The sequence below is a fragment of the Ovis aries genome, chromosome 13, assembly GCF_016772045.2.
Source record: "Ovis aries strain OAR_USU_Benz2616 breed Rambouillet chromosome 13, ARS-UI_Ramb_v3.0, whole genome shotgun sequence".
Lineage (NCBI taxonomy): Eukaryota > Metazoa > Chordata > Mammalia > Artiodactyla > Bovidae > Ovis > Ovis aries.
In genome coordinates this window covers 70,964,248-70,980,345 of record NC_056066.1, presented here as the reverse complement: position 1 = coordinate 70,980,345, position 16,098 = coordinate 70,964,248, and the positions used below count along the sequence as shown (strand labels likewise).

Below are 16,098 nucleotides of genomic sequence, written 5' to 3'. Positions count from 1 at the left end.
CTAGACAGACTCATTAAGCCAAAAGATTTCTGTGAAAATAATAAAATCATAGCACCCAGGACACCCCAGCACGAGATTAAAAGCTGAAAGGAGGTTTAAGCTTCATATTATTAAGCTGCATTATGACAGTTTAGGAAGAAAAAGCTTAGAGCCGTCAGAATTGATGATGGCCCTGTTATGGGAATCTGACGGCATCTTTGAAATTCAGAGCAGTTTGAAAGAGTGAAACTGTCAGACTATCCCTCTGCTGTGGGACAGAGATGAGGAGAGGGGAAGACAGAGAAGTAACCCAGTGGTGAGATTTGGCAGGGCTGAGATACTAGTGGGGGGATCGTGTATTAACAGACTCTTACCTGAAGTCTGGGAGCTGACAGGCCAGGTGGTGATTTAGGAAATAGAGTGGGACACACACGGAAAGCACTCAGTGCTTGTTAATCCTTGTTATTATCACCTCCTGGCCAACCTTGCTGTTTTGGTTGCTGGATGGTGAATACTAATGACCTTGGGCCAGCTGGAGTCTGAGCTTGGTTTCTCCTCGTGTTTGATCCCAGAGCCACCAGGCTACCAGCTGAAATCAGAGAACAGGGTATTGATTGGAACTGAGCAGAAGCCATGTTGGGCAAACATCTTTGATCTCTAGCAGCCAAGGGAATCCACATAAGACTGGAGCAAGCTCCCTGCAGGCGGCAGCATCAGGACTATCATGCCCAGCAAACCATGGACATCACTGCCTGTGCTGGCAGCCCCTGGAAGGGAGCTAAGCCCAGGCAGACCCTGGCTTAGCTGACCCAGCCCACAGTCTGGGCCTCTGACCTTGGAGCTCAGCCTTGGGAACCAGAGAAGCCTGGCCGGGGATTTGCTGCCCAATCAATTGTTAGTAGAACAGTTTGGCTGGTGAGGTTATATCCTAGCCACACAGTTCTTAATATGTGGTGGGTCTGGGTTTCAGCAAGGTTTGCAAGACTAAACTCCAATGGTCTCCTCTCCCCAACTCTTCTCATACCTGCATGTCAGTAGCATTAGAAGGATCAGGCTGGTGGACACTCACAGCGCTGCTCCAACAGTTTCCTGGAAAGGCTCATCCCCTTTCTGGCCCATTGCCATGTGTGGGCTCTGCCTTATTCCTGCATTTCTAGAGACCTCTTCCTCCACCAGCCAAAACTCTACTGCTCTCAGATCCACCCCCTTCTCTCTATCCCCTCAGCTTCCTGTCTGAACCAGGCCTTCTTTGTCATCTGTCATCTGGAAGAGAGCCAGTTCTTGACTGTTCCTCCAGGCAGTTTAATCCCCCATTCCCTCACCAGAGAATGTGCCTCTCCAAATTCAGCATGCATTATGTCCAGAGAAAAACATGACCTTAAAGGATGCATGCACCCCATTGTTCACTGCAGCTCAGTTTACAGTCACCAAGACATAGAAGCAACCTAAGCGTCCATCAACAGCAGCATGGATGAAGAAGACGTGGTACATATATTCAATGGACGGACATTACTCAGAGATGAAAACGAGTGAAATAATGCCCTTTGCAGCACCATGGATAGACCTAGAGGTTGTCATACTGAGTGAAGTGAGTCAAACAGAGAAGGAGAAACACTGTGTGCCATCCCTTATATGTGGAACCTTAAGTGATGCAAATGAGCTTACAAAACAGAAAGAGAATCACAGGCAGAGAATGAGCTTATAGTTGCTGGGCAGAAGGGAGAGTTAGGCAGTTTGGGATGGACATGTATCCACTGCTATATTTAAAATGGATGACCAACAAGGACCCACCGTATAGCACAAGGAACTCTACTCAGTGTTATGCGGCAGCCTGGCTGGGAGGGGAATTTACGGAAGAATGGATGCATGTATGTGTTTGACTGAGCCCCTTTGCTGTCCGCCTGAAACTGTCACAACTTTGCTCATCAGCAATATGTGCTAGTCACTCAGTCGTGTCCAATTCTTTGTGACCCCATAGACTATAGCCCACCAGGTTCTTCTGTCCATAGAATTCTCCAGGAGAGAATACTGAAGTGGGTTGTCAGTCCCTTCTTCTGGGGATTTTCCCAACCCAGGGATTGAACCTGGGTCTCCCACATTGCAGGCAGATTCTTTACCATCTGAGCTACCAGGGAAGCTAATATCTCTGATTAGGTATCAGCTAATTAGCTATCAGTTCAGTTCATTTCAGTCGCTCAGTCGTGTCCAACTCTTCTACCCCATGGGCTGCAGCATGCCAGGCTTCCCTGTCCATCACCAACTCCCTGAGCCTGCTCAAACTCATGTCCATCGAGTCGGTGATGCCATCCAACCATCTCATCCTCTGTCATCCCTTTCTCCTCCTGCCTGCAATCTTTCCCAGCATCAAGGTCTTTTCCAATGAGTCAGTTCTTCACATCAGGTGGTCAAAGTATTGAAGTTTTAGCTTCAGCATCAGTCCTTCCAGTGAGTATTCAGGACTGATTTCCTTTAGGATGGACTGGTTGGATCTCCTTGCAGTCCAAGGGACTCTCGAAAGTCTTCAACAGCACAGTTCAAAAGCATCAATTCTTCAGCGCTCAATTTTCTTTACAGTCCAACTCTCACATCCATACATGACTACTGGGAAAACCATAACTTGGTAGCAGACCTTTGACAGCAAAGTAATGTCTGTTTTTTAATATGCTGTCTAGGTTGGTCATAGCTTTTTTCCCAAGGAGTAAGCATCTTTTAATTTCATGGCTGCAGTCACCATCTGCAGTGATTTTGGAGCCCCCAAAAATGAAGTCTCTCACTGTTACCATTGTTTCCCCGTCTGTTTGCCATGAAGTGATAGGACTGGATGCCTTGATCTTAGTTTTTTGAATGCTGAATTTTAAGCCAGCTTTTTCACTCTCCTCTTTCACTTTCATCAAGAGTCTCTTTAGTTCTTCTTCACTTTCAGCCATAACAGTGGTATCATCTGAGTATCTGAGGTTATTGGTATTTCTCCCTGCAGTGTTGATTCCAGCTTGTGCCTCATCCAGCCTGGCATTTCCATGATGTACTCTGCATATAAGTTAAAAAAGCAGGGTGGCAATACACAACCTTGACATACTCCTTTCCTGGTTTGGAACCAGTTTGTTGTTCCATGTCCAGTTCTAACTGTTGCTTCCTGACCTACATACAGATTTCTTAGGAGGCAGGTAAGGTGGTCTGGTATTCCTATCTCCTGAAGAATTTTCCACAGTTTGTTCTGATCCACACAGTCAAAGGCTTTGGCGTAATCAATAAAGCAGAAGTAGATGCTTTTTCTGGAATTCTCTTGCTTTGTTGATGACCTAGTGGATGTTGGCAATTTGATCTCTGGTTCCTCTGTCTTTTCTAAATCCAGCCTGAACATTTGGAAGTTCACATTTCACGTACTGTTAAAGCCTAGCTTGGAGAATTTTGAGCATTACTTTGCTAGTGTATAATTAGTTATACCCCAATACAAAATAAAAAAGTTTTAAAACAAACAAACAAAAAATCACCAGGCATGAGAATCACTTGGAGAACTTGTTAAATGCAGATTCCTGGGTCCCAGACATTTTGATCAGTAGGCCTGAGATGGGCTGCTAAATCTGCATTTCTAACGAGCTCCCTGGTAATGGCTGATGCTATTTTGTCTACAGACCAAAAGTTTGGTAGCAGTATTCTTAAATACTGCTGTGATGCTATGTCCCTCCCCTTTAATGACCTGAAACTGCCCTCAAGATAAAACCCATGCACCTGAAGATTCACATAAGGGCTTCCGTGACCTGACCTCAAAACAGGACTGTCACAAATGGTTGCGTGGGTGGTGTACTGTACGACCAAGGAGATGGAACCCTCTACGTTACTTCCTCTATCTGTCAGGAGGACTATGACTAGACATTAAGAAAGGCCTATTTTTCCTTCTCACAAAGGCGCTTTAAGCTCGCTGAAGTGTACAGGGACTGAGGCTGAGGAGCGGTCACCATCTGCCCAGAGAAATGCCTTTTTCCAGGTTGCACAAAACCGGCCATAGGCCAATAGCCATCCTGCCCAGGAGCGTCTCTCTGGCCTCCTCTTCCTTCCCCCTCCTCTGTCTCCCATCACTCCCCACACCCTCCTCACACCCCTGCATCCATTTAACACCATCACACTCTATGAGGAAGACTTCGAGACACCAAAAGCCTCTAATACATGCTCCCAAGAACCACTTTCCCTTCCTTCAAAGCAGTAATCTCCATATACCTTTACAACTCCTTCTGGTGGTCATGGCTGCCTCCCACCAGGCTGGACTGTACCTTTCTGAAGACTCTCCAATTCTCAGCACCAGGCCAAATCCAGAGCTCCATGAATATGTGTTATAGATTCTATCCTGCAGCTACAGGGATCTCATAGGTGCCAAAATCCAGCAGGCTACATTTTGTGGTGGTTTCTTAAACACTGTATTTTGAAATAATTCTAAATTTACCCAAGAAGTTGTGAAAAATAGTACTGAGAGTTCCTTATCTTTCACACCACTGCTCTGAATGTTAACATCTTCCCAAACTTTGGTATGTTTATCAAAACTGAGTTTTCACATCTGTGCATTACTATTGACTGAACTTTGGATTTTTCTGTGACAGTTTATTAGTCTTCTCCTCGTCTTTATGATATTGACATTTTCAAAGAGTGATGATCAGTGCTTATTCTGGGTTAGTCTGATATTGTCTCATGAATGGATGGAGATTCTGGGGAGGAAGGCCATGGAGGCTGTGTATGCATCTTATCACCTACAGGGAGCCTTCCATCTCAACATGACTTATCATTGGCAATGTTGACTTTGATCCCTTGGTTAAGCTCCTGTCTGCTCAATCCCTCTGCTTTAAAGCTACTATTTTTCCCCTTTCTATCATGAGTCAGTAGGTCCAGCCCACACTCAAGGAGAGAGAAATTAGCCTCCACTTTCTGGAAGGAGAGATATCAAAGAACTTGTGGTCTCATTACATTTGGGGACTCAGTTCAGTTCAGTCGCTCAGTCATGTCCGACTCTTTGAGACCCCATAAATTGCAGCATAACAGGCCTCCCTGTCCATCACCAACTCCTGGAGATCACTCAAACTCATATCCATCGAGTCAGTGATGCCATCCAGCCATCTCATCCTCTGTCATTCCCTTCTCCTCCTGACCCCAATCCCTCCCAGCATCAGAGTCTTTTCCAGTCAGTCAACTCTTTGCATGAGGTGGCCAAAGTAGTGGAGTTTCAGCTTTAGCATCATTCCGTCCAAAGAACGCCTAGGACTGATCTCCTTTAGAATGGACTGGTTGGATCTCATTGCAGTCCAAGGGACTCTCAAGAGTCTTCTCCAACACCACAGTTCAAATGCATCAATTCTTCGGTGTTCAGCCTTCTTCACAGTCCAACTCTCACATCCGTACATGATCACTGGAGAAACCATAGCCTTGACTAGATGGACCTTAGCTGGCAAAGTAATGTCTCTGCTTTTGAATATACTATCTAGGTTGGTCATAACTTTCCTTCCAAGGAGTAAGTGTCTTTTAATTTCATGGCTACAATCACCATCTGCAGTGACTTTGGAGCCCAGAAAAATGAAGTCTGACACTGTTTCCACTGTTTCCCCATCTATTTTCCATGAAGTGATGGGACCACATGCCATGATCTTCATTTTCTGAACGTTGAGCTTTAAGCCAACTTTTTCACTCTCCACTTTCACTTTCATCAAGAGGCTTTTTAGTTCCTCTTCACTTTCTGCCATAAGGGTGGTGTCATCTGCATATCTGAGGTTATTGATATTTCTCCTGGCAATCTTGATTCCAGCTTGTGTTTCTTCCAGCCCAGCATTTCTCATGATGTACTCTGTATATAAGTTAAATAAGCAGGGTGACAGGATATAGCCTTGATGTACTCCTTTTCCTATTTGGAACCAGTCTTTTGTTCCATGATCAGTTTAACCGTTGCTTCCTGACCTGCATATAGGTTTCTCAAGGGGCAGGTCAGGTGGTCTGGTATTCCCATCTCTTTCAGAATTTTCCACAGTTTATTGTGATCCACACAGTCAAAGGCTTTGGTATAGTCAATAAAGCAGAAATAGATGTTTTTCTGAAACTCTCTTGCTTTTTCAATGATCCAGCGGATGTTGGCAATTTGATGTCTTGTTCCTCTGCCTTTTCTAAAACCAGCTTGAACGTCTGGAAGTTCATGGTTCACGTATTGCTGAAACTTGGCTTGGAGAATTTTGAGCATTACTTTACTAGCATGTGCTGCTGCTGCTGCTAAGTCACTTCAGTCGTTTCTGACTTTGTGTGACCCCATAGACGGCAGCCACCAGGCTCCCCTGTCCCTGGGATTCTCCAGGCAAGAACACTGGAGTGGGTTGCCATTTCCTTCTCCCTACTAGCGTGTGAGATGAGTGCAATTGTGCGGTAGTTTGAGTATTCTTTGGCATTGCCTTTCTCTGGGATTGGAATGAAAACTGACCTTTCCCAGTCCTGTGGCCACTGCTGAGTTTTCTAAATTGGCTGGCATATTGAGTGCAGCACTTTCACAGCATTTGGGGAGAGATAACTGCTAATGCAGGAGATGCAGGAGACATGGGTTTCATCTCTGGGTCAGGAAGATTCCCTAGAGAAGGCAATAGCAATCTGATTCAGCATTCTTGTCTGGAAAACTCCATGGATAGAGGAGCCTGGCCAGCTGCAGTGCATGGGTTCGCAAAAAGTCAAACATGACTGAGCATGCACACGAAGATATGCATTGGGCTTCCCTGATGGCTCAGTGGGTGAAGAATCCACCTGCAGTGCGGGAGACACAGGAGACTCAGATTCAATCCCTGGGTCAGGAAGATCCCCTGGACAAGGAAATGGCAACCTACTCCGGTATCCTTGCCTAAAAAATCCCATGGATGGAGGAGCCTGGCGGGCTATGATCCAAAGGGTCACAAAGAGTCAGACACGACTGAGTGACTAAGCATACACACAAGGCTATGCGGCTATTCCATTTCTCCTTGGTTTCACCCAGCAACTTTAGAACTCCACAGCGAATCTTGCCTTCAGCAGCTGTCGCCATGATGTGCCAATGGTGAGTTTCCACCTCCTTCCAGCAGGCTGTTCTAGGACGCCTTTCCCTGGCATGTGCCACGTTCACAGTTCTGCTTAATTGCCTTCATGCTTTAGGGCTCAGTTCCAGCATTCCCATCCCTGGTTGCCCAATCAGATCTCTTGCTGCTGCTGCTGCTAAGTCACTTCAGTCCTGTCTGACTCTGTGCGACCCCATAGACAGCAGCCCACCAGGCTCCCCTGTCCCTGGGATTCTCCAGGCAAGAACTCTGGAGTGGGTTGCCATTTCCTTCTCCAATGCGTGAAAGTGAAAAGTGAAAGTGAAGTTGCTCAGTCTTGTCTGACCCTCACCGACCCCATGGACTGCAGCCTTCCAAGCTCCTCCACCCATGGGATTTTCCAGGCAAGAGTACTGGAGTGGGGTGCCATTGCCTTCTCCAATCAGATCTCCTGGAGAACTTTAAACATGTACTGATTGCCAGGCTTTTGTCATCGAAACATTAGATTCAGTTGGTGTGTGCTGAGTGCAGGCCTTGGTACTTTTTAAAGGTCCCAGGACATATGTGCTGGAGTCTGTGCTGAGGACCACTAGCCAGCCCAGTGCTCTTTCAGCTTCTCTGGGAGGCTGCCCCACTGTCTTTGACAGAACTGGTTACTCCCATAACTGTGTTCCCAAAGACCTCAATTTCCTATGGTACCCACCAGTGCCTCTGTGGGTCTTCAAAGTCAAAAACTGGGCCTTAGGCAGTGTTTCCCAAGAGCCCAGAGCAGAGTCCAGAGCAGAATGGGTTATTGGTGAGCATCTGTTGATGGAGAGAATGATACAATCACAATGGAAGCAAAAGCAGGAACTGTCTACAAGATGTGGCAAGTTCCTGCCCACCTTCAACTGGGTTAGAAACCCAGGGACGCCAGTGCCTGGTCAGTCATGATCATCTTTTCCACTGTTACTCTAGTCCTCAGCTTTCCAGGAAAAACAAAAGTCTCATGGCCAAGAAGTCACTGGCACCTATATTGCAGCCATCTGTGCATTCACTGTGATCTTCAGAAGGGACTTGTTCACATTTTGCCTTGGAACTGTCGGTAAGCCAAAGCATCAAGGCTATACTTCTAACAAGAGGAGATTACCTTGAACTGGCCTCCACTGGTACATTTGCCTTGGAAGTCACAAAGATGGCAAAGACCATGCCTGTAAACACTCAGAGTAGAATGCTGTGACTGGTGTTCCAAATGAGTTGTTTTTTTTTTTTTTTTTCTCCAAACGAGTTTTATTTACAAAAACAGATGATGGACAAATTTAGCTTTCAAGCTTTACTTTTTCGGACTCTGGGCTGGAAGAAAAGGGAATCATCAGTGAAATAATTGCAGGGTTCAGTATAAAAGTAGTGGTTCAGAGGAGACCCATGTGACTCTGGGAACGTCAAATAGGACCTGAGAGTCAAGGAAGGTGCTCATGGCAAGGGTCATTTTAGGTGAGAGCTGAGGGTGAGGAGTCATTAACGAAGTGAAGGGAAGGAAAAAAATCATCTGAGCTGACAGAATAGCTGATGCAAAAGCCCTGTGGCCAAAGAGACCATGGCTCTTTTCGGACACTGAGATAAGGCCTGGGATGCAAGCTAGGAAGGCCAGAGAGGCAAGTGCATGCCTCTCCAGAGAGCTGGAGAACCACTGGTAAGGATGTGGTCCTATCCCCAAACCTGTGGGAAACTGTTGCTCTTTTGATTCTAAGGCAGGGGTCCCCAACCTCCAGGATCTAATGCCTAGTGATGGTCTGAAGTGGAGCTGATACAATAATAATAGAAATAAGTGTAAGTGAGTCACTCAGTGGTGTCCAACTGCTTGCGACCCCATGGACTGTAGCCTGCCAGGTGCCTTCTGTCCATGGAATTCTTCAGGCAAGAACACTGGAATGGGTAGCCATTCCCTACTCCAGGGATCGAACCCAGGTCTCCTGCATTGCAGGCAGATTCTTTACTGTCTTCACTACAAGGGAAGCCCAGTGAAAAAGGATGATTCAAGCATATTACATTTATTGTGCAATAGAAATAAGTGAAAGTGTTAGTCGCTCAGTCGTGTCCGACTGTTTGCAACCCCTTGGACTGTAGCCTGCCAGGCTCCTCTGTCCATAGGATTCTCCAGGCAAGAATACTGGAGTGGGTTGCCATTTCTTTCTCCAGGGGATCTTCCTGACCCAGGGATTGAACCCGGGTCTCCCACATTTCAGGCAGATTCTTTACCGTCTGAGCCATCAGGAAAGTGCACAATAAATGTGATGCCCTTGAATTGTCCAGAAACCATTCCACCCCCTATACCCAGTGTGTGGAAAAATTGTCTTCCACAAAACCGGTGACTGGAGCCAAAAAGACTGGGGACCGCTGTTCTAAGGGGTGATGTGATTGAATTCTCATTGGAAAGTTCTCACTCCAGCTTCTATCGGGCATCCCACTGAGAGCACCCAGACGAGAGAGACTAGGGTGGTCCAGAGCACTTTGTTGCAGCCAGAACCCCGCCCCCGGAGCCCAGGGCTGACATGTAGCTCAGCCCTCTTTCCCCACCACTTCCTTCTTTTATGTTTGCTATTCTAACAAATCTTCCTCTCCCTCTGCCTCCAAATGAGGAGTCACATTGCTGGATGCATTTTACAGTCCCAGCTCCATCCCATTCAATTTATCTCACCTTCCTCCTTTCCCTCCCCAGCCTGATCCCCCACTAACTTCGTAAAACTTGCAAGTTAAATTTTTCAAAGACCGGTTCTGACAAAGCAGAGGGAATTAGATTTGGCGAAACCCTTCATAAAAAATTGAAGACACGCTATATTAACATACATTGATTTATTCATAGTGTTTCATTACAAGTAAGTGAGGATCCTGTAATACCAGGAAAGGTGAGGAGAGCAGGCGAGCACGGTATATTATATTGACAGCCTGGCGGAAATTGAGTCGCTTTTGGATTGAATTTGGAGTGCAGGAAAGGAATTGGCTAGTAAATAAGGCATGAGTTTTACCACCCAGTGTCTGTATATCAATGTAGTTGCCACCAGCCCAGGCAGGGGATGGGGGCGGAATTTCAACAGGATGCTCCAGCACCCCGGGGTTCACAGCCACAGGCAAAACTATTCAAACATCTGCCTCCTTCTTCCACCAGGAAAAAATGGATTCCAGCTGCACACAGCTCTCCAGTCAACACAGGATTTTTGTCCATTCTCCCAAGCCTTCTCCCACCCCAGGTCTTGGCCCACTTAGTTTGCTCTGCCTAGAACCTAGAATGCTCCTTTCTCTGCTCTGACTCTATCATCCCCAGGTACTATTGATAGTTCAGTTTTCCCCTTAAGAGGCCGCCCTGAGCACTTTGTCTTAGTTTGACATTTCTCAGGAGCAGAGCCTGAGACAAGGATTTGAGCATGAACAGATTATTGAGGACTTTGGGAAACACTAGGAAGTGGGGAAGGAAGAGGAAGGTAGCCAAGGATGGGTGTGTTTTCCAGCCAGCTACCTATGGAGGCACATGGAGTGACATCCCTCAGGGAAATCCCCAGGGGTGCAGCAACAGTATGGCGAGAGAGGAGCCATACTGAGAGAGGAGAGGAATGTATGTTTCAACTTCCATCAGTCCAGTCTCTGGGGGTGTAAATTACCTGGCTTGCTTCTGGGAAGGGCTGAAGTGGGTGGAGTTATCAGAGGGAATGCTGTGACCACGGGCCCCCGGGACCTGAGGGAGGGGTGCCCTGCCAGCTCTGCTTGCAAAGTGCCCAAATCCTTCAGTTCTGTGCACGGCTCCTCCTGGACTCACTGCACTCCAGGCAAAGTCTGGCCTCTCTCCTCAACCTGTGACATCAGTTGCCACATGGCTGCTGCTTCATAGCAGAGAGAGAGATTACCTCTTTCTCCAGAATGGTTGGTGCCCTAACCAGAAAGAGCCAACTACTAATTTCTTTTAACTATTTATTTATTTGGCTGCACTGAGTCTTGGTTGCAACATGTAGGATCTTTAGTAGCAGCTGAACTCTTAGTTGGAGTCTGTGGGATCTAGGTCCCTGACCAGGGTTCAAACCTGGGCCCTCTGTATTAGAAGCATGGGGTGTTAAGCCCTGGACCACCATAGAAGTCCCAGCTGCTTATTTTTGAAGCAAAGTTGGTATATTCCCTTTTCTGCCTGGCTTTGGCCTTCCTGACAAGCATGATACATTCCTGAGGGAAGACAGTGGTGCAAGGTGGCTGTGTTGTTAACTTACCTCATTCTGGAACAGAAGACCCTGAGGACAGGGCCTGACCAGTGTTCATTGCATTCATTTGCTAGGGCCTGGCCACACAGAGTGCACGTCCTAGCATACGGGAGTGTGCGGGGACTAGTTGTCACAGAGCAAGTGAGAGAGTGAGTGAACAGAATGAACGTATTCTTTGGTTACTTAAATTCGTTTTCAGGCCGGCAAGTGTGGTTTGAAATAAAGAACACAGGTTTCAGAGTCCAACAAACCTGGGTTTATCTTTGGTCAGAGATAGGACACGGGATAACCTCGACAAGGCCCGATCTCTGGCCACATGGGATAGCCTCGTGAATCTCACACACATGATGTTGAGCAAAAGAAGCGGACACTGAAAAGTACAGCCTGTACAATTCCATTTGTATAAAGTTCAAAGCCAGCCAGAGTTAGTCTGTGCTGTTAGAAGTCAGGGTAGAGGGTATTCTTGCAGGGGAGGGGGGATCAGAAAGGAGATGTGAGGGGAAAACCTCGGGTCTGGTAATGTGTCTCTTGATTAGTTGCTGGTTACATGGTCCTGTCCAGTTAGTAAAACTTCATCTAGCTGTCTAGTTTTCTGAATATAAATTATGCTCCAGTAAAACACTTTTTAATAGAACAAACTAGATAAACCTGAGCTTCCCTGGTGACCCAGATAGTAAAAAATCTGCCTGTAATGCAGGAGACCTGGGTCTGATCCCTGGGTCAGAAAGATCCCCTGGAGGAGGGCATGGCAACCCACTCCAGTGTTCTTGACTGAAGAATCCCGTGGACAGAGGAGCCTGGTGGGCTTTAGTCCATTGGGTCACAAAGAGTCGGACACGGCTGATCACACACACCCACAGTCCCCCACACCCCCAAGTAAACCAAAAGTTTGCTGCTTTAACAGCTGTGAAATTTAGAAATAAGATACTTAGAGTGTGATCCCTGGGGTCTAGTAAGGCAATACCAACTGTTTTGTTACTTTCACAGCAGCATAATATGCAGAAGCTGAGAGGGAGCACCGGGAAACTTTTTAGGGCTTTGACAATTGCATGTGTGGTCAATGGATGTGTCTCCTTGCACGTGCTGTAGAACTCACGTGATGAGTCATGTGTGATGTGGTCTTTGAATCATTGTGGGTCTGCAGTGGATGAGGAAACAGAACTGGGTCTTCATCATAGATACTTCAAAAGGCACCGATTTAATGCAGATTGCTCCCATTGGAGCCTCAGTGTCTCCATCATTAAAATGAGAATGGATATCTTGATACCCCCAAGGTTTTCAGGGAAAACAAATGAGATAATACATGAGACACCAGCCAGCACCTTGTGGAGCAGGGGCTGCGTCATGCATTTTTAACTAGCCTTCCAGATAATTCTTATCAGGACACTCTACGTGAACACTGCTCTACAGCCACACGGGCTTTCCCTTGTGGCTCAGCTGGTAAAGAATCCGCCTGCAATGCAGGAGACCTGGATTTGATCCCCGGGTTGGGAAGATCCCCTGGAGAAGGGAAAGGCAACTCACTCCAGTATTCTGGCCTGGAGAATTCCATGGACTTTATAGTCCATGGGGTTGCAAAAAGTCGGACATGACCAAGCAACTTTCACTGCAGCCACATTGTCCAGAGTGATGGCCCCAAGCAACACAGGGTCACCACACTTTTGAAATGTGGCTAGTTCAAGTGGAGATGTGCCATAGGGTAAAATATACACTCGATTTCTAAGACCTAGTATGAATAGTAGAGTAGAACATATTTCATTAAATTTTTATGTTGATTGCAGGTTTAAATAATAATATTTTACATCTACTGAGTTCAACCAAATAGATTATGAAAATTAATTTTACTTTATGGTCTTACTTCTTTATTTTTTCTGTAATAAGTGTGACCGTTAGAAAGTTGAGAGTTATGTATGTGGATTAAACTCTATTTCTACTAGACAGCAATACTCCAGAGCACGGACAGTGAGTACTTGGAGGCTGGGATCATCTGTAAGGTGGATGGTAATGGCCGAACTCGTGAGCATGCTCGCCTGCCTTCTGCTTTCCTCCCCTTATGCTCCTCCAGGTGAGCTCCACTCAGCTTCCTGGGCAAAGCACTGATTGGTTTGTTTGCTGGCTTCTTGCACAGATCAACTACAAGGCCGTGGGCTCACTGGACCCGAGTGCTGACCTCTCCAGCCAGAGGGGCAAAGTGTTTAAGCTTCGGAATGAAACCCACCACCTCTTTGTGGGTCTGTACCCTGGAACCACCTACTCCTTCACCATCAAGGCCAGCACTGCGAAGGGCTTTGGACCGCCCGTCACCACCAGGATTGCCACCAAAATTTCAGGTATCTGACCTAGAAAGGGGAGAGGAAGAAAGGTGATGGTGTTGGTTTTTATCCACTCCTAATATACCTGGGAGTGGAGAAGGGCGGAGCCGACCGTGACCCTGTGATCTTGGAGCAACAAGGACAGTGCAGTCCCGTGTGTGTCACTACCGTCATCTCACGAAGAAAACCTAATCCAGGAGCTTCCTAAAATATGAAACACACATCAGTTACACTGGACCAGAGGGAATGCTGAGTGATTTACTAAATAGTTTACCTAGCACACAGTGGCATCAAATAGTACATTTCCCCCATACGATTTCATTTGTAAAAATGTGATTCATTTTCAAGAGTATTCCTTTTGGCAGTGCAGGGCACAGCACAGGTTCTCATGTAACCTCCAGTGAATGAGTGAATGAAAAAATAAGTGAATGACCAGAGCCAGAGCAACCCAAGATGTCACCTGCCATCAGCTGTAAGACCCTCTCCCCCACCAGACAGCTTCAGAGCAGAATTATCTCAGATGCGTGTCTACAGTTTACATTATTTCAGCATGCCCATGCAATTCTGGTCTGCATCCATACATATTTTGCATAGATACAGACCCCTGGTAGTTTTTGTAGCTTAATATTTCCGCATACCCTTAAACCATGAGCTTCTTCCATGTTGTTATACTGCTTTCATTACAATGTTCTGTCAAGTGGATGGACGTAATTTAATTAAACATTCCCCTGTGGTTGGCTGTATTTGGCGCCTCCATGTTTTTAATAAAATAATGCTTCAATGAACATGTTACCGAATAAAGTTTGATTTCTTGGCTTGGATTATGAATTTAGGATTAAATTCCAGAAATTGAAATACTGAATTAAAAGGGATGTAAGATTAATAGCTCTTAGTACAAATGGCTAAATTACCTTCTCAGGGGATTAGGTTTAGTGATGCTCCTATCAAAAGAGAGGGTCTCATGAAGGGAAAAAAAAAAAAAAAAGATCAGAGCAAAGTTCATCACTGCTGTAATTTGTATTTGCATTTTATTTCTTTTAATTTTTAAATTGTATTTGCATTTTAAATGTGTTTAAGGTTGACTCTACATTCACACCTTTAAGTACTTATATTTCCTGCATTTATCTGTCTATATGGTGTGGAACTTTTTGATCCATGAGGGCTACCAGCCATATCATTGTTCCCCTCTCCAGACTCTTCTGCATCCTGAAGGAACCTACAGGAAGGTTGAAAGTCAGGGTCTTCTTTGCTGAAAGCCTCGGGTGCCATGTGACTCATCCAATGCTTCCCCAGATAGCTCCCTCCTAGGCAACCTGGGTGTCTTGTGGGAGGTGATGGTGGGGTGCGGCTGGGACCTGTGCTCAGCTCCCTTCTCTCTGTTCTCTGTCCAGCTCCGTCAATGCCCGAATACGACACAGACACCCCACTGAATGAAACAGACACGACCATCACGGTGATGCTGAAGCCTGCTCAGTCTCGGGGAGCCCCTGTCAGGTGAGGAGGGGTCTTAGGCTGACGTTTTCCATTTTCTTTCTCTTCACCACGCGCACCTCCAGCTGAACATGCCACTGGCAATGCCTGTGGGCAAGACTGCCCAGGAGCAAAGCTTCCTGGAGGAAAAGGATCAGCAGCTTCAAGCCCAGTTCAGAGGGCCACTGAGCCAGGAGCCCTCTCTCCCCACCATGGAGTACTGGGACTGGCTTAGTGGGAAGGTGTGGGTGGGGATCTGAAGAGGGCTGGGAGAGAACTTTCTGGAACAAGCCTATGGTAAATTTATTTAGTCAGGCCGGAGGCCCCGGGAACACAGTATCCCGGCAAGATCACCTTTACTCGCCCATCTGCCATTAACGGACATGGAGACGGATGCACCAAATGATCAAAACGACCCGCTCAGAAATTTCAGAGAAGACACGACCTCTGCACTAGTCCCATTTATGGCCTTGGTGTTCCACAGGGGCCTTGAAGTCAGAGTCATACTACAGGTGTGTTAATAAGAGGCTGGAGTCCCAAGTGTATCTATAGCACAAGCAGTGAAGGCATCTCTGTACCCAAGCAAGTCCATGGGCCTCCGGCTGTCAGGAGGGTGGGCACCTCTTTTAAATAAGCTGCCCTTTGTATTGTGGTGGCCAGAAAGTTCATCTGGGTTTTCCATAAGATGTTACTAGCTTTTGCTCAGAGCTCAAGGGACTACAGACCCTTGAAGCCAAGCAGTGTGTTTGGTGGAACAGCTTTCAAGTTGGCTCAGTTCAGTTCAACAAGCATGCATGGAGTATTTTATATGCCAGGAATGGAGCAGAGTACAGGGGATAAAAGCAATTTGTTGATTCCTTCATTCGATGAACATTTCTTGAGCTCTCACCCAGTGCCAGGCACTGTTTAAGTGCTTGGAGCACGCCTGTGAACTAGCTGCAAATGACTCATGCTCTAAAGAAAGCTGGACTCTAGTTGGGGAGCCAGAAACATGAAAACTTAGTTACAGTACAATTCATGCTTGTGGGGATGCACATAGGAGCTCAGGGGACAGAAGTCCCAGAGCAGGTGACAGTGAGATGTATCTTTGTT

At 46.5% G+C, this 16,098-nt stretch overlaps 1 protein-coding gene across 1 annotated transcript in view; it reads left to right on the top strand.

Annotated features, from left to right (window-relative positions):
• PTPRT (protein tyrosine phosphatase receptor type T) overlaps positions 1–16,098 on the top strand; it is a 1,166,895-nt gene that overhangs the window by 855,513 nt on the left and 295,284 nt on the right. The window contains exons 10-11 of the mRNA XM_042230145.2: positions 13,353–13,554; positions 14,928–15,030. Of these exons, the coding sequence (XP_042086079.1) occupies positions 13,353–13,554; positions 14,928–15,030 (305 nt within the window). The remainder of the gene's footprint in view (positions 1–13,352; positions 13,555–14,927; positions 15,031–16,098) is intronic.